Genomic DNA, 18,401 nt, shown 5'->3' on the forward strand with positions numbered 1-18,401 from the left:
GAGCTTCTTTATATAATTCTTTTGGGGTAGGGGGAGTATTTGGGGTTGAGATAGGACCTTTATATCCCAGGCTGGCCTCAAACTTGCAGCCATCCTGCCTTAGCTCCAGGCTTGATTACAGGCACACAGTACTACGCCGGTTAGAACTCAGTGGTTCTGGGCTGGAGAGAGGGCTCAGCCGTTTAGAGGACTGGCTGCTCTTGCAGAGAACTCAAGCTCAGTTCCTAGAGCCCACGTGGTAGCTGCTCAAAACTGCCCATAACTACTGTTCCAAGGCCTCTAACATCCACTTCTGACCTCTTTTGAGGGCACCAGACACAACCATGCCGCACGGATACACATGCAGGCAGAACACCCATAAACAAATAATAAATCTAAAACAAAATTTTGTTTTTTACAGAATTCAGTTGTTCCATAGGGCTTTCCTTTGTCTAGATTTCCAGATTGCCATAGAATCAACTTTCCAAATTTGCAGAGCAGAAGGGTGTGCCTGGAATAGGATTTCCAGACCCTGCTGTGCTGGGATTGGAAACAATTAGTCTAGTCCCTTGAGGGGAGACATTGCTAACCTTCCGAGTGGGGCCGGGATACTAGCAGGAAACATGTGTCAATGTGTAGGAAGGGTGGACACGGGCCCATCCCTACTCCATAAACTGAAGGTATGGCCAGGAGGACCACAGTTAGAGCATTTTGTTGGGGCTGGAAAGCAGGTAATGGAATTCCTCAGCAATTCACAGACAGGAACTGTTCATGTTATCATTAGTCATGGTAATTCCACAAAAGGCTTTCGTCAATAGCCACTATTATCTGGGGATGAGAATAACTAGGCTCAGCTGAGGGTAGATCCAACAGACATGGGCTGACATTAGGCACTTGCACTGGGGACTCTGAGAACCAGGGAAGAGAGTAGCTCAGCAAGCAGTAGACAGCGTGGCTGGGCAAGTCACCTTTGAATTCTGGCTCTGCTGCATATTGACCATGTGGCCTTGGGCAGATATTCTTTCTGAACCTGGTTCGTTTGTACCTTCAGAATGGGAAGGGGTGTTAGTGTCTGCCTTTTGGGGCTGCTGTGTAGGACTCTTGAACCCACATGTAAAGGAAAGGAGAGCATTGTTTGTGTGGTAGCCTGTGATGGGCAGGAGGGAGATGCATGTCCTCCTTAAATTCTCTCACAACCGTCTTCTAAGTGTATCCAGCCATGGCTGGGAAATGCCGTGTGTGTGTGTGTGTGTGTGTGTGTGTGTGTGTGTGTGTGTGTGTGTGTGTGTGTGTGTGTCTCATTCTATAGTACCTCACTGCCCTGGGTCAGGACTGTGTGGTCACACTGGGGAACAGGATCTGACCAGTGTTCTCTACTGCTGACCTACAGAATGAGGCAATAACTGTCTGAACTCCCACAGCAGGGAATATAGCACTTTAGTCTTCCGTGTAAGTGTGTGTGTGTGTGTGTGTGTGTGTGTGTGCGCGCGCGCGCACATGCAATTTAATATTTTCAAAAGTACCTTTTTTAAAAAGAGAAAGATCTCCTAGACTAAGGGTGCAGCCCTGTAGTAGGCTGCTTCTGTAATATTTGCAAGACTTGACAGCCATTATGTAGACGGTTAGGTAGGAGACAGGACCTTGTGAACAGATGTGAACTGGGGTCCAAACTGTGGCAGAGATAGGACACAGCAAGCTCCAAGGAGCCTGTGATCAGGGGACTAAGACTATTTCATATGGGTCCCCTGCTCCAGCCTCAGTTTCCCTTTTGTCCCTTTGCCTCCTCAGGGCATTAGAGAGGGCTTGGCAGAGCAGAGCTCTGTGGAGGGTATGTATGTGTACGCATGTGTGTATGGATGTTATATGCACGTGTGTATGGATGTTATATGCATCCATGTTAATTCCAGGCAGGTAGAGCATGAGGCTGGATTCTTGCCGCACTGAGGGTTACCCGAGGTGGGCAGTAGCTGGCCTCTGCTGATGTCCAGTCTTAGCTGGCCAAGTCTCTGTTTCTTATACACAAGAGATCTTTTACTTTCGTTTGGGGGTTTGATGGTTGTGAGTCCCCCTACTAAGGGTGCTAGGAACTAAACTCCAGTCTTCTGGACAAGCAGCAAACACTCTTTTTTTTTTTTTTTTAATTGTTTTATTTTATGTACACTGTTGTTTTGCCTGCCTTTATGTCTGTATGAGGGTGTCGGACCCCCTGGAACTGGAATTACAGACAGCCTTGAGCTGCTATGTTGAAAGCAGAAAGTGCCCTTAACTACTGAGCCATCTCTCCAGCACCCCTGGAGATCTTTCTTGGCCCTTGTTCCAGCCATGTGATAAGATTGATGTCCTAGATGAACCTTACTTTTACCATTTCCGAAAGAGGAAACCTCTTGTCTGGGCCAATAGGGTCCACTGACCCAAGGTGCAGGATGGCAAAAGCCCTAACATGGGGATCCTTGAGGAAAAATCCTCTTGTTTGTGGCCTCGATGAAGACCGGGCATTGTGAGCTGGGCTGTCAGAGACATAGCTGGCAGGATCCCTAAGCAATCCCAATTAGAATTGCTGATTTAAATCAGACACAGGAGCCACATAGATAACTAAGGTTTCAAGTCAGATGACTGAAGGTCATGACTCCTACAAGTCCTCTGAACTCCACATAGGAGCAGGCACACACACCATAAATGTAATAAATCAAGAAACAGCTAGGCAGTGGTGGCTCATGCCTTTGATCCCAGGGCTGGAGAGGCAGAGGCAGGCAGATCTCTGAGTTCAAGGCCAACTTGGTCCATAGTTTTAGGACAGCCAGGACTACACAGAGAAACTGTCTTGAAAAACCAACAAAAACAAAACAAAAACCAAAAACCCAGAAACACGTCACCTCTTCTCTCAGATCCCTCTGTTGGTATCTCCTCTCTCTCTCAAAGGCAGAGTTGGCTCTCTGTGCCCTGCCCACCCCTCAACTGCAGGAACTACTTTACCGTTTGCCAAACACTGCCAGCCAGTCCTTCCTCCCAACCCTTCTATCCCTGTCCAGATTTCACTGTGTTCCAGAGGCCCTGCTCCATGTTGTGACGACCCCACCTGAGCACAGCAGTGTCCCCAGCCCTGCCCCAAGCGCCATGTCCTCTATGAAGCTGGCTTAGCCTCCTTAGCCCAAATTCACCTTTGCCTCCCTTGGGCCTGGCCGAGTCATCCTCCTTAGAGTTTTTAGAATGTTCAGTGTGTTCTCCTCTCCTGGGCTCAGGCTGCTGCAGCTCTGGATCCCCAGCTGGGCTCCCACAGGCTTGCCCAGAGAGCAGGGTTCTGTCAAAAGGGCCTGTGCTGAAAATGAGTGACAGAGGAGAGAACCAATGGAAGTGAACCCAAGAGCGTAGGCAAGGCAGGTGGCCTTCTGGCAGAGGCTGCATTTCTAATGTGTTCCTCACCTTGCCTGAGCACTCCTGGGGTCATACGGTCTCCTACAAAAGATGGCTGTGGTCTGCAGAGGACTGCAAAGACTGGGAAGGCTGAGAAAACCCAGACGAGAGGCTCAGACTTTGCATGCCCTGGCCTCTCCTGGGCATGTGGAAGTGATCTCCAGGCACATTCAGCTGCCTCATTAGCTTGGTTTTTGTTCCCACCCCCACCCCCCCACCCCGTACCCCAAGAAAGCACACATCAGGGAGTGACTGTTCCCATGGCCTTAAGCCAGCCCTGCTCAACAGAACCCTGTGACCTGCTGGCCCTCCAGGTCTAGACTTTCAGACCTCAGCCATTCCAAGTTTGTTATTAGGTGTGTCCCATCACTGGTCACATGCAAGCCTGGACAAGCTGAGTCTTGGTCACAAATACCCATCGTGACCACCAGCCTCACACCCTGGGCCAGCCTCTCCACCCTGGACCAGCCTTACCACCCTGAGCCTGCCTCGGGTTACAGTAATGTCTTAAGTCTCATTGTACTCAGGGAGCCCACGTATAGGGAGCACCTAAGCTGGGAAGGAGGTAAGGGAGGTGACCCTGGCTGCCATAAGTTCTGGGGCTACAGAATGCCCTTTATCTTGCACCCTTCTGTCCATTCTGGCCTGAGACAGGACCCAGGCTTGACAGCCTTCCAGCTTCCTTCAGGGCTGCCCTGGAGAAGAGGAGCGGGAAGAAGAACCAGCATTGTGTCTTTTCTACTGTGCACCAGAAGAGGGGCTGGGGGAGGGGATGTCATCTTACTGTCAGCTGTCCCCATGGCTTCCCTGACCTTAGGCTGGCCTCAGATAACAGAAGCCACGCCCTGGCTCAGCGGGGCAAGGGATGATGGGTGCACTGTGAGCCCAAACTAGGAGGCTGGCTCTGTTTCCAGCCCTAAGCCCCAGGAAGGGCTCGGGGAGGACTGTAGTTCAGCAGCGGCCCCACACTGTCTCCCACCTGGGCCCCAGGGGACCAATTATGAAACTTTATTTTCTCTCTGATGTGGTTATGGTGGGTAGAAATGCTCTTCCAGGCTGAGTCAGATTTCGAGACTGGGGAAAGATTTAGCTTAGCAGGAGAGTGCATGCCTAAGCATGTGCTGTCCTAGTTCTACTCTAGCACTGCAGACTGTAGGGGGAGCTAGAAGAAGTCAGAATCTTTCCTCCTCCTCCTCCTCTCCCTCCTCCTCTTCTTCCTCCTCCTCCTCCTCATCTCCCTCCTCCTCATCTCCCTCCTCCTCCTCTTCCTCCTGCTCCTCCTCCTCTTCTTTTTCTTCTTCTGTTGTTGTTGTTGTTGTCATGGGGGGGAGGGGTTGGTGTTATGGTTATTGTTGTTTTGAGACAAGTTCTCACTCTGTATTTCTGGCCATAGAGGTGCACCCGCCCCTGCTTCCCAAGTGCTGGTATTGAAGGCTACGACATCTGTTCCAAGAGGTCAAAATCTTAATGTGTACTGGACACCCAACCTTAGTATTTGTTCTGGTATATCGCTGTGAGTGCTGTCCTAGATCCCAACTTGCCAGCTGTGCCTGGGGACCCCATGCAGAGTGTGGCTGTCAGGGTCACCCTATTAATCACATGGATGTTTAGAATTGTTGAACAAAAAGGTTCAGGATGGGTTGGGGATTTAGCTCAGTGGTAGAGCGGTAGCTAGTGGTAGAGCAAATGCAAGGCCCTGGGTTCGGTCCCCAGCTCTGAAAAAAAAAAAAAAAAAAAAGAGAGAACAGGCTGCAGAGTAAGTTCCTCCTTTGTGCATCCCTCGGAGTAACTGAAGAAGCCAGGGGCAGTGGGCTGGGGTGTAGCTCAGTGGTTGACTGCTTGCCTTTCATGCATCGGGCCCTGGGTTGCATCCTCAAGCCTTTGCATGGAGACATGGCATCCCAGTCACGTTGGCTGTGGGACACAGCTTTTACAGTGAGTCTTCACAGTGTCCCCTCCAGTCCCTGCCCCTTCAACATTCTCCTCTCCCTCTGGCTACCAAGGCATCTATGAATCAATCACTGGCCTGCTAACACCCCACTCCAGGAATCATAGAGCCTTACTTTTGGAAATCCCTGGGCCAGGTGTCCCATCCTGACACCCCAGGGCTCTCTGTCCTCTCTACAGTTGAGTGCAAAACATTTGCCATAAACTGGTTCATGTAGAAGACACAGAGCAATTACCAGATCTCAAAGTCCCTGAGGCCAGATCCTGGGCCATGGACCCAGCTCTGTGTAATCACCCTGACCTATCATTTCCCTCCATAAAGGCCCCCAGAGGAATCGGGGAGGGTTTTAGCCATTGAATGGGCTGCCAGTCAACATTCTAGGGAGATTTCTCTATCCACTGGCCCCTGTCGTATGATCTGACCAAGCAAGGTCCCCCTCCACACGTCCAGCCTCCGTTTCCTATCTGTATGATGAGGGTGTGACAGCTGTCGAAGACTTGGGGTGCGCTGAGATGATCCATGGGAAGCACCGAGCTCACTCAGTGCTTGCCCTCAGGCTTAGGCAAGAAAAGCTATGGCACTGGAAATTGTTAAAGATGAGGCGTGAGCTCCAGGGAGGAGCCAGCACCCTGACCCCATGGACCCCTTGTGGCCAACTGTCCAGCGTTCCTTCCCTTTTCTCACACTCTTCTGTCCCCCTCTCCCTTCTGGCCCTGGATGCAGCCTACATGGCAAGCAGCTTTAGGATTCTATGTCTTGTGACACAACCCCCACCCATGCCATTGAATCTGGGTGACCTGCTTGGCAGAACACCCTGCTCGTCCAGGTCTGTGGGGGTAGTAGGGCAAGAGGAGGGTGCAAAGGTGGAAAGAACTTAAGTTGAGCAAGCCACCACCATCAGGCTTGCTGGGCCTGCCAGGCCTGGCCTCGCCTGGGACCCGTCTTGCCAGGCACTGTGGCAGGCACTGTGCCAGGCACATGCCTAGCCCCTCCCCAGCCTTTCCTAATCTCTGCTAGCCTTTCCTGAATGCCACTTGCTATGCCATGCCAGTGCAGGGAGGAGGGAAACAGGAGTCCAAGAAAGTCACACAAGGGGCAGGTGGGAGCCTGCTAGCCTCAGGCAGGTACTGCCCAATGAGGGCACCAAGGAATCCATAGGCACCAGGTCTGGGGAGCTGGGATGGCTGTGTGTCCCAGATGGAGCAGAGGGAAGTTGTCTGATGATATCATCAGTGGCTGCAAAGCCTAGGAGATAAGAGTGGCCTAAGCCCTGAATGGCATAGTTAGTACCTCAGTAAGTAGAGAAGCCTGAGAGACAAGGAAAGGAAGAAGAGGAGGAAGAAAAAGAGAAGAAGGTTTTTTTTTTTTTTTTTTTTTTTTTCATTCCTTTCTAGAAAGCTACCAGAGCAGAGGCCAGGGGGAGCACAGAGCTATTTCTGTGTTGTTGATCCTTTGAAAGAGAGAGGGCTAAAGGAGGGGCGTTCATAGGCCCTGTGACTGTGACGCTCTGACGACTAGTGGTACCCAGGAAGGAATTGTGCTCAGCATCAGAGCCGTGCAGTATCACTGTGGTGGCAGTGGGGGTGGGGGTGCCAGGCCTGGGGAGAGTGTCCCAGCACAACCAGGACATCAGCCCGCCTCCAGCCCAGGCCCTGCTTCCTCCACCCTGATTGGCCTGACACTGTAGGCTCCCTTCCCCTTGGGCTGCCAACCTGCAGGGTACCACCCAGACTGCTGCTATCTGCTTTGCCAGCATCTTCTTTCCCTGGATCTCTCCGTGGTCTCTTCCTGCCCGCTCACTGTCTCCTGTTCTCTGGCCCTTCGCCCCACCCTCACCCCACCCACAAGCCTCCTGGCAAAATTCTTAGAACACGGCACATTGGTTCTTTACTACCCAAAACACCTCACCACACGCTCCACCTCTCAGTTTCCCATTGCCTGAGACTCCTGTTGCAGTCTCCTGGCTGAGAGGACAGACAGATCTCGGTTCTCTGAGAGGACAGACAGATCTCGGTTCTTTGGCATGCAGTCGGGTCCCTTCCCTTCCAATGGCTCAAGCCAGCTCGTTGGCCGGGAGTTAACGATTCATTGTCCTCCAGTTCAGTGCATGTGAGTTCCCGTTTTTGCCACAACAGGGAGCCTTTGGCTTTGTTCTGTGCTATCTCCATGGTGTCCAGCAAGCACAGAAAATATTTTCCAAATAAAATGAGCCCAAGAGACTGGCCTCCTGTCCATGGCCCCTGCACCCACAGATCCTGCCTTTTGTTAATGTCACGAACCCACAGCACATACATTAGCATTGGACAAGGAAGACAACACATGTCTCAGTTCCTCACAGATGTAGGCCATCTTGCCCCGGCTGCTGTGTCAGCATCTGACAGTTAGGAAAGGAAGTGGTGATCTCGAAACCCCTTCTACCACATCCGGTCCTGACTGGGTACTTTCCATGTGTTCTCTTACTTCGTGCCACCTAACCTTTATGTGGTCCCGTCAGGGCATCACGGTTAGGCCAAGGACATAGGGCAACAGGAGCCCTGCTACTGCAGGACCCATGACTGCTGCACTTTCTGAGTGAGAAGAGGAGAGGTGACAGACTGATGCTCTATACAGGAGAGGGTAATTGTATTCATTGTTTAACTTTTCCATTTGATACAGTCTTAGATCAAAGTTCCATGTACGCCTAGCCCAGCCCATGATTACAGCACAGTTCTCAACAGCAACAAATTCATATCCTCGAGAGACTGTCAACACCATCAGACCGTATTCAGATGTCGCCAGCTGTCTCACCTATGCACTAACGCCTTTTCTCATCCTGATTCTGATCAAGGATCCTGCACTGTTCAGCCTTCCCCAGGCCTAAACAGTTCCTCAGCCTGTCTGATGTTGAGCACTGGCCGGTGTTTTACAGAAGGTTCCTCCACCTGGGTTTGCCTGAGGTTTCTGTCATGAATAAATTATGGTTGTGCCTTCCTCCATGGTCAGATATCTATTGTTACAGCTGAGATTAGCATTGGTTTTTTTTCCTCCGCTGCGCTGGACCGGAATATGTGTTTGCAAGCTGGGCAAGGGCCTTGCTGCTCACCGTAACTTTGCTTGGCCCACCCTTTATGAACAGGATGGGCTGTTTTCCTGGTCTACTCTATCTATGACATCTTTGTTTATTCTCTGTGTGGACACATGTGCTATAGTGCTTGGGTAGAGATCGGAGGACAACTTGCAGAAGTTCCCACCTTCCACTGTCGGGGATCAGTAGTCAGGCTTGGCCTCAAGCACCTTTCCTGGCTGAGCTGTCTCGGTTGCCTGGTCTACTGCATTTGATACGGCAGCTCTGTCCTTCCTGTCCTCTGCTTTCAACAGGTCCCTAGTTTATCATCGCATCTCTAGACGATCTGCTTCAGGAGTAATGACTGTCTGGTGCAGTGCACACAGCACCTGACCAGTCCAGAGATCAGTGAATATGGCCGGAAAAGTGAAAGTCTAAAGGATTAAAGCTGAGTTACAAAAGAAACCAAAAGTATAGTGCCTATAAAAAAAAAAAATGGACATCGGGACTGGAGAGATGGCTCAGTGGTTAAGAGCACTGGCTGCTCTTCCAGAGGTCCTGAGTTCAGTTCCCAGAAACCACATGGTGGCTCACAACCATCTGTAATGGGATCTGATGCCCTCTTCTGGTGTGTCTGAGGACAGCTATACATGGAAGGAAGGCAGGAAGGAAGGAAGGAAGGAAGGAAGGAAGGAAGGAAGGAAGGAAGGCAGGAAGGAAGGAAGGGAGGGGAAGGAAGGAGGGAGGGAGGGAGGAAGATATCTTTTTTTGGGGTTGGGGATTTAGCTCAGCGGTAGAGCGCTTGCCTAGCAAACACAAGGCCCTGGGTTCGGTCCCCAGCTCCAAAAAAAAAAAAAATCTTTTTTTTAAAAAATGGACATAAAATGCAGAAGTCAGAGCTTCTCTTGGCATGCCAGAATTGTCAGGGCTGGGAGGGGCATGGGCAGAAGTTGGCTAGGCTACCGCTGAACCCTCACTGCCTAACTCTGAGGACCTGCCCCCGGGTTTGTCCAAACTTTGCAAATGAAGCATCTAGTATTTCTTTAAAGGGCTGGGGAGAGTCTGTCCTTTATACGCACTGAGAGATTTAGGGTCCGCCCTCCATGCACTCTCAGTTTCCCAAGCCTAGGATGCTGTCCGTTTTCTGTCTGGTTTGATAGAGATCCCAGGTACTCAGTGCCCACTCACACTGTGCCTGTCCCAGCCTGTCTCACGCACAGCAAGGGCCCAAGCCTGTTCCTTCCCATCCTCAAAGGGCTAGATACATGATCTATCCTGCCCAGTAATGCAAGGCGAGGTGGTACAGACCATGACCCAGCACTTGGGAGTGGATGGCAGGAAGATCATGAATTCAAGGTCGTTACTGGCAACATAGCAAGTTTGAGGATAGCCCGGGCTATGCAAGGACCTGTCCCAAGCAAACAATGATACCTAAATAAATAGGTAACTAAATTAACTAGTTAAAATAAAGCCACTTGTTCAAACAGGAAAAAGTATTATTCAGGGTACAAATATAATTAGGCCAGCTTGGTTGTGTACACTTGCACCGCAGCACTGAGACAGAGGCGAGAGGGTCTTAAGTTCGAGGACACCTTGGGCCATACAGCCAAGCTCTGGGGAATGGGGGAGCAGGGAAAGCAATAAAATCCAAAGTGTTTCCATTCTTCCATCACTCCTTCCACTTGTGTTTTCAATTTGCTATTTAATGTCATTCTAAATACAGAAAAGTAAAGCCACGCACAGTGACGCTCTGATTACAGCATTTGGAGGGCAGATGTGGGAGGACCAGGGCCAGCCAGTTAGTTCACAGCTACATAGTGACGATCTACAAATGAAGTTCAGACCAGGATACAAAATAAGGCCCCCTGAGGAAGGAAGGAAGGAAGGAAGGAAGGAAGGAAGGAAGGAAGGAAGGAAGGAAAGGAAGGAGGAAGGAATGAAAAGGAAGGAAGAAGGAAGGAGGGGAGGAGGAGGAGGGAGGAGGAAAGAAAGGAAGAAAGGAAGAAAGAAAGGAGAAATGAAAATGTAAATAATAAGAATTTTTCCATTCGTTTTTATATTGCACAATGCCAGTCTTTCTTGTTTGTGGTGCTGAACACTGAACCCAGTACTCGTACATACTGGGTAAGAGTTCTACCACTAAGCTACATTTCCAGCCCTTGTTTGTTTGTTTGTTTGTTTGAGACAGGAATCACCTTCAGAATATAAATTTATTATATGACAAGATCTGTCTCATAAATTTTTTTAAAGACTTTCAAAATCAGGTCATTAGGAATCCGAGGAAGTGGTGTTGACGTGCTGAGCCCGAGGGGCCCTTCTGAACTGGGCCCTCGATGGCCTCACAGGGCTCACGCTTTGTTTGGAGAACTCTGGCGTCCTGAACTAGATATAGCTGGGATGGCAGTCGGGCAAGGGTCAGGCCCTCCAGCCTCACCTCTGGCTGCTCCTCTATTGGCTAAGTAGCCACAGAATTCTCTATTTGTTTGCGCAAACCTGCTGTCTGCCACCTTTGGGCCGCAGACTGTTGCTTCTTCTATTCCGGTGGCTTCCAAAGTTGGTCTCTGGACCACCAGCAGCAGCAGTAGCACCTGAAATGGCTAAAAATGTAATTGCCAGGGTTGAGATGTAGCCCGTTTGGTAGTGTTTGCTTAGTGAGCATGAAGCCATGGGAGCCACCCCTGGCACCGTAGGAAGCAGGTATGGTAACCCACACCTGCAGTCTCAGCAGTTGAGAGGTAGAGAGCCTGCAGGGTTGGAGAACATGGTCACCCTTGACTACCTGGTGAGTGTGAGGGTAGCCTGGGCTACATGAATCTAAGTAACGAGCAAAACAAAAAACTGGTGGTGGTAAAGTGCTTGACTAAGTGTGTCTGGGGAAAGTGATCCTAGAGATGTAAGGCCTACAGACATGGACGAGGATTAGCCTACCCCGTACCGTCTGCCCTGCAGGTACAGCCTGTACACCCGGACCTGGCTTGGGTACCTCTTCTACCGACAGCAGCTCCGGAGGGCTCGGAATCGCTTTCCCAAAGGCCACTCCAAAACTCAGCCCAGACTCTTCAATGGTAAGCCCTGGCTGCCCCTGGCCAGCACCCCACCTTGCTCCCTATGCTCGCCCCCCTGCACTCCCCTTCTTCTCCCCCTTACCCTTTCCGTGGCTTCCACACCACCCCAGCCTCTCTGTCCGCCTCTCCCAGGAGTGAAGGTGCTTCCCATCCCTGTCCTCTCGGACAACTACAGCTACCTCATCATCGACACCCAGGCTGGGCTGGCAGTGGCTGTGGACCCCTCAGACCCGAGGGCTGTGCAGGTGAGGGGAGCGGGAGTAGGGGTGCTGGGAGTCACTGCAGGGGACTGTCAGCTTCTCCTGCCAGTCTGAGGTTGGTCCTGGTTCCCCTGACTATGGGCTGCACTGCATATGGGTGGGCACCCATCTCTCACATAGAAACGGCACCCACCCCCCATAGAGCACAGGGAAGAGTGGGCGTCCTAGGCATGCAGGGGAAAGAAGAACAGAGCCGGGGACCGGTGGGCCCTAGGACTTGGACTTGGGTCCTGGCATTTTCCAGTTTGCCTCTTACCCTCTTTTCTACCCTGATGTACAATCTTTTTTCATTCTTATTTTTATATTTCTTTATTATTAGGGGAGTGCTTGTCTTCTCTTCTGCCCTCCCGCCACCCCAGACAGGGTCTTACGAAGTAGCCTTAGCAGGTCTAGAACTTGATCTGTTGATCAGGCCCCTTCCTCCCCAGTGCTTCCCCATTATATATATGGGCATGATGTATGTTTGTATGGCGTGTGTGTCATGGCATGCACATGAAGTCAGAGGACGCCTTGTGGTTCTCTCTCCAGTTTTATGGGGATTCGGGTGATGGAATCTACCTGCTGAGCCATCTCACTAGCAATCTTTCCTCTCTGACCTCTGTCAATACCTGGCCCTCTCTGCCTTTCCCTTCACGTTCATACCCCCTCCCACCATGTGTGTACAAGTCTGTGTGTCTGTGTGTGTGTTTGTGTGTGCGTGCATGTGCACATGCGTGTGTGTTAGGTGGTACTAGGAATAGAACCCAAAGTTATTTCTCAATGTGAGTGAATCTGTGTCGACACCTGATGTCCCCTCTCCTCCCTGCCCCACCCCCACTGCTGGATCTCTGCTCTTACAAGTCTCCTTGGCCAGCTTCTCATTCCCTAGCCCATCTCCTGCCTTTCCTCCATCTCTCCAGTCGTCTTTTCCACACAGCGCTAGCTGGACTTTGAGTGTCTCTCCCTCTGTATACTACCCCCACCCTCGGTATGTTTTCTCTCCCCCAGGCTTCCATTGAAAAGGAAAGAGTTAACTTGGTTGCCATTCTCTGTACCCACAAGCACTGGTAAGAGGCTGGGAATGGTGGGGCTATGGTTACTGGCTATGGTTACTTCATAGGTTGGGCAGGCCTGGGCTCAGAGGGAACCACCTGGGGGGATATCAGGATGGGCAGGGCCTGCCTTCCTCCTAAAATCACTCAGGCACCAGCAGAGGGGACAGGGGCTGGGTTGCTTATGGCCGTCAGCAGGTTGAAGGCTCAGAGATGGGCAGCATTGTTGTGTTCCATTCTCAGGCAGGAAGTAGGCACCCACAGAATGAGCATCTAGCTAGTTAGCGGTGGATCAGGGTACAGAGGGGGCGTGGTCAGATCCACTTGGGGGAATTTGAGGACGACAACTGGAGCTGAGTGAGAGTCCAGAAGGGTCAGTTAGAATTGGTCACAGGAGCATAGCAAGTTGGGGAGTGACTTAGGCCGGGCTTGAACAAAAGCCAGGGGAAGGAGGAAGTTCAGGTATGGTTGCCCTTTGAAATCCCTGTGTCCTCATCTCTGCCATCCCACAGGGACCACAGTGGAGGAAACCGTGACCTCAGCCGGCGGCACAGGGATTGTCGAGTGTATGGGAGCCCTCAGGATGGTATCCCCTACCTCACCCAGTAAGTCCCTGACCCAAACATGAATGGGCATCACCTGCTACCTGCCTTCAGTCCTCCGGGGTGTTGGCAGTTGGATCTTTGGTGACACCCTGCCTAGCCATTAGACAGCTAAGCAGAACCCATGTAAGAATAAGAACACTGGCCCTGTTTGTCCCAAGATGACTTAGCCATGGTCAGAAGAGGAAGGCTGTGATCTCAGCCCCTGGGCACCTGTGCCTTCTCCCTGTTGTAGAAGTCCTCCTCCTATAAGGCACCCAGCCTGGCTTGGTGACAGAGACCAACACAACAGAAGCCTGAATGCTTCTCTTCTCTGTTGTTTTGTGCCCCAGTCCCCTGTGTCATCAAGATGTGGTCAGTGTGGGACGACTTCAGATTCGAGCCCTGGCTACCCCTGGCCACACCCAAGGCCATCTGGTCTACCTGCTGGATGGGGAGCCCTACAAGGGTCCCTCCTGCCTCTTCTCAGGGGACCTGCTCTTCCTCTCTGGCTGTGGTGAGTTTCTGCAAAAGAGAGGGGAGTAGGGACAAGAGGGAGAGACGAAGGCCAGAGTAGCCACGCTCTGTGTCACATTTGGAAGCGTGTTTTCCATCATTCAGTAGCTCTGTAGCAGTCACCTCCACTCATGTTCCCTGATTGTTTATGTTCTCAAGATCCTCAGAGTGGAAGGACCTGAGGGGAGGAAGCTGTAGGCAAAGACCCCACGGGGCACTAATTTCCACTGAGTGGGGCCTGTTGCCCTAAGATGGTGACTGGAAAGAAGAGACATGGGAAGCAAGTGCCATGGGTGGGGAGAACTACGGTCCTAGATTGCCGAGTCCCAGAGAGCAGCCAAGGAGCATGGCTACTCACCAAGTCTGGACCACGGGAGCCTAGCCTGCAGACTCGGCAGCCTTGCCTTCCACATGGCAGAGAGAGAGTAATCAGGTCGAGTTCCCATGAGGAGGGAGTAGAAGAGCTGCCTGATCTGGTTCTTAGCCCCACCTTTGCATACCTTATGCCATACTGTGTCCTTCTTGGACACATGATCCCAATGCAGGACGGACCTTCGAAGGCACAGCAGAGACCATGCTGAGCTCACTGGACACTGTGTTGGACCTGGGCGATGACACCCTGCTGTGGCCTGGTGAGGTGCCCCACCTCCTCCTCCCTCCCCCATGTTTTACCTGGCGCCAGAGCCTTCCCAGGCTCTCGATCTCCTAGGGACTGACAAACTCAGTTCATGGCCCAAAGGTGACACAGCCGGTCCAGGAGCAGTGGGAGGAGCAGACATTGACCTCCCTCCTGGAACGCTATACTGGCTGCGTGACCCGTGCCTCTCATGCCACTGTCCTATTACCCCTGGCCTCTTGTAACCCCTGAGGACCCAGAGTCCTAGAGAGATATTTAATAGTTCAGATAATTATGGTCAAAGTCCCAAACAGAAAGTAGCATTTGCTTATCTGAGAAAACAGTAAATCTGGTCCACATGTACTGATTGGCCTGAATTTGATACAGAATATTCACAGATATCTTATTTAATCCAGAACGCACGTTCATCTGTGTAATCTGTTCTATGCATTGGGGAAACCACAGTGACATATGGGCACACACACACACACACACACACACACACACACACACACACACACACACACACACACACACATGCACACACACGCACACACACTGCACACACCCCAAATCTCCCCAAATCCACCTCCCCTCCCCTAACCATCCAAATTCTTTTTTTCTTTCTCTTATTTTTTTCTGATGTGTTACTGTCTTCTCCATTTGCTAAATGACAAAACTGTGGCTTACGTGGTGCCAGGTCATAGATGAAGCTGGGCAGAGCTAAGGGGCTAACCATGGCCTCCAAAGCTCCAAAGTTAGTGACTGTCCCCATGAGCCCCAAACACTGCCCAAGCAACAATGCTCGTGGCCAGAAATCACCTGCGGTGTTGGGGAAGGCTGTGTGACCTCACCATCCATCTCTCTCCCTGTGGTTTCTGCTAGGACATGAATATGCAGAAGAGAACCTGGGCTTTGCGGGTGTGGTGGAGCCTGAGAACATGGCTCGTGAGAGGAAGATGCAGTGGGTACAGAGGCAACGGATGGAACGCAAGAGCACAGTGAGGCCTGGGGGATGGGAGGGTCGGGGTGGGAAACCTGGCCCTCATCCAGCCAGTACCTACCACTGCCCAGCCCGGGCCTGAAAGCTCTTTCTAGAGCTCTGGCCTCTTACTGCAGGAGTTTAGGGCCAGGGCAGACATCCCTCTGTACTGGTGACGTTCCCTATGCCTCTTGCTCTGCAGTGCCCATCCACCCTGGGAGAGGAGCGCGCCTACAACCCATTCCTGAGAACCCACTGCCTGGCACTACAGGAGGCTCTGGGGCCCGGGCCTGGCCCCACCAGTGATGATGGCTGCTCCCGGGCCCAGCTCCTGGAGGAGCTGCGCCGGCTGAAGGACATGCATAAGAGCAAGTGAATAGCCCCAGTTCAGGCTCTCCCTTCTGCAGGGAGAGCACACCCACCACCCACACCTCGCCACCCTCTTCATCACTAATCCTACCACCACCATTGGTGCCCTAGGCAGCACTAATCCTCCAGACTGGCCAGAGAGGGCAGAGCCCGGGCAATGGGACCTAGAGGAGGAAGCAGTGGGAGGCTCAGAGACCCCACGAAGGACAGATGGTGTTTAAGGTAAAAGGAAGGAAGCGCCTGGAATCTCCAGACTTTGCACCTTCAAGGATCTGCCTCCCTTCCCCTACTTGTGGACCAATAGCCAGAACATGAAGGCTGCTGTTGGCTCCTGCTCCAGAGGCCACCCTAGAACCCAGGAGAACAGAGCCTAGTCTAGACCAGGCTAGTCTGTCTTCCACCTTACCCCATGCAGGATTGTCACCCCCCCCAAAATGATCTAAAGTGTGGTGCCTGGGAAAGTGGTCACCAACAGGGGCAGCCAAACTCTGGGTGACTGAGACTCTAAACTCCACCCTAACTACCTTGCTAAGACATTGCCAGGCAGAGCCATTCCTAAGAACACCCAAGGGCTGGAAGCCTGCCTCTGGCCAATCCCTGCCTCAGTGGATGCCCTGAAGGCCAGAGAGAAAGGTTCCTGATTGCCATGGAATCTTCTGCTTCAGGCCAGGGAGTCAGGATGCTGGGACACCATGCACATCTGTTCTGGGTCTGCCACTGGCCTCTGCCCCTGCCCTGGGTCATAGGGCCTGCCTCTCCAGGGGAGAGGGAACTGTGGTCTGCCTCAGAGATCTGCTTCTCCTTTTGGCCCTTGGTCTTGGGAATCCCTGCCTGCCTCCTGTCTTATTTAACCTCTCTTGCTTTATCCTCGGCCCTTTTCCTCTCTAAGTCATTAGAGGCTGACCTTTCTTTCAGCCCTGGTACTCATTTGCAGTTTGCCAAAAACCTTCACTCCCACGTGATTTCCCACAGGATCCCGGGGGCCCCTTGCTGGCAGTGTGCAGAAAGCAGAGGTCTGGGAGCAGGAAGCTCCTGTGAGCGGCAGCTTCCGGGACCTCAGGCCTGGGTATACCCCACTGCTCACCCCCCTCCAGATCTGCTGGTCCTCTGGTCTCGGGTCAGGGACCCTTTGTGGCCGCGGGAGCACTATGGTCGTTCAGCAGGCACACCTTGGGTTAGCCAGGAGCCACATCTTTCCGTGTCAGAGCCTTCCACTGGGCTGCGCGATGCCCTCTGTAGTTCCTCTGAGACGCCCCTGCCCTCAGTTTCCCCTTTCATCTGACTTCGGCTGCCCTCTCCAGCCCCAGCCTTTGGAACTCACTCTAGCAATACCACCAGACTAGTTAGCCTTCCCGGCCCCCAAGACACTTGCGGTTTCATGCCTTTGTGCCTTTCGCTCACGCGGTTTCTTCAGCTGGAATGCCTTCCCGCTCCTCCCGCCTCCTCTGCCTGGCAAGCCCCTATTAGCCTCTCCCAGGCCCCTCCCTCCCCCAGGAAGGCACCCTCCACCCCTCTCTTCCGGGCTACCTCTGCACCGTGTAAACGCTTCTCTCGTGGCACCTATCACACTGTATTTTACTTGTTTACATGTTTGTCTCCCCTTCTAGACTGTGAATCCTTAAGGGCATGGACTGTATCTTATGCATCTCTGTATTTCTGCGCCTAGCACGGTGCCTGGCACACAGTAGGCGCTCAATAAATGTTGAATGAATGATTTAACAAGGTTTGATCTTTCAATGACTTCTCTATGCTGCCCCATGGGTAACAACAGCGGAGAATCTGCTCACTGTTTCCTGACTCCATTCTGGGTCCCATCACTCAGGGAACTACGTAGGAAGAGCTCTGAACAGCCTATCAGGAAAGACCCTGGGTTCAAGCCCCAAGAGCTCCAGAACAACCCAGGAAAAAAAATGCCCTTCACATATTCCTTCTACAGCCCATGTGCTGAGTTTGCATGTGGACACCTCGGTCTTTCCCTCAGCTTGAGACACACAGGATACCAGCAATGAAGAGAACTCCGGGAATACAACCTTGGCTCTGGCTTGTCTCTTTTGTTTTGTTCTGCTTGCTTGCTTGCTTGCTTTCTTTCTTTCTTTCTTTCTTTCTTTCTTTCTTTCTTTCTTTCTTTCTTTCTTTCTTTTTCTTTCTTTCTCTCTTTCTTTCTAAACAGAGTTTCACTATGTAGCCCTGACTGTCCGGGAACTGCACCAGGCTGGCCTCAAATTCAGATTCTCCTGCCTCTGCCTCCCGAGGCATGTGCCATACCACCTCCTGAATTTTTCTTCTTCCTTCCTTCCTTCCTTCCTTCCTTCCTTCCTTCCTTCCTCTCTCTCTCTCTCTCTCTCTCTCTTTCTTTCTTTCTTTCTTTCTTTCAGCTGAAGCTGGTCTTAATGCCTCTGTAAAAGCAAGCTGGAGTCCTGTTCTTCTTGCCTTGCTTGGCTCTCATTGAATCTATCTATTTGTCGATCCTTCTTTTTGGTGAGCAAGATTGGTTTTTAGTTCATGAAGGTGGTTGAAGATATTTCTTAAAATAAGAGAGCAAGAAGTACAGTGACCCCCAGCTGAGGCAGTATTCTGCAGTGCGACACTGGGCCAGGCAA

General features: G+C 51.8%; 1 protein-coding gene across 2 annotated transcripts in view; it reads left to right on the forward strand.

Moving 5' to 3' along the window:
• Pnkd (PNKD metallo-beta-lactamase domain containing) overlaps positions 1-17,525 on the forward strand; it is a 68,886-nt gene extending 51,361 nt beyond the window's left edge. For both annotated transcript variants that reach the window (XM_032901332.1, XM_032901333.1), the window contains 8 exons: positions 11,331-11,446; positions 11,579-11,691; positions 12,694-12,752; positions 13,250-13,342; positions 13,672-13,835; positions 14,380-14,466; positions 15,336-15,451; positions 15,635-17,525. In XM_032901332.1, coding sequence (XP_032757223.1) covers positions 11,331-11,446; positions 11,579-11,691; positions 12,694-12,752; positions 13,250-13,342; positions 13,672-13,835; positions 14,380-14,466; positions 15,336-15,451; positions 15,635-15,808 — 922 coding nt within the window. In that variant the 3' untranslated portion in view covers positions 15,809-17,525. The remainder of the gene's footprint in view (positions 1-11,330; positions 11,447-11,578; positions 11,692-12,693; positions 12,753-13,249; positions 13,343-13,671; positions 13,836-14,379; positions 14,467-15,335; positions 15,452-15,634) is intronic.
• The last annotated feature ends 876 nt before the right edge of the window (positions 17,526-18,401 follow it).

Source organism: Rattus rattus, chromosome 4 (assembly GCF_011064425.1).
Source record: "Rattus rattus isolate New Zealand chromosome 4, Rrattus_CSIRO_v1, whole genome shotgun sequence".
Classification (NCBI taxonomy): Eukaryota; Metazoa; Chordata; class Mammalia; order Rodentia; family Muridae; genus Rattus; species Rattus rattus.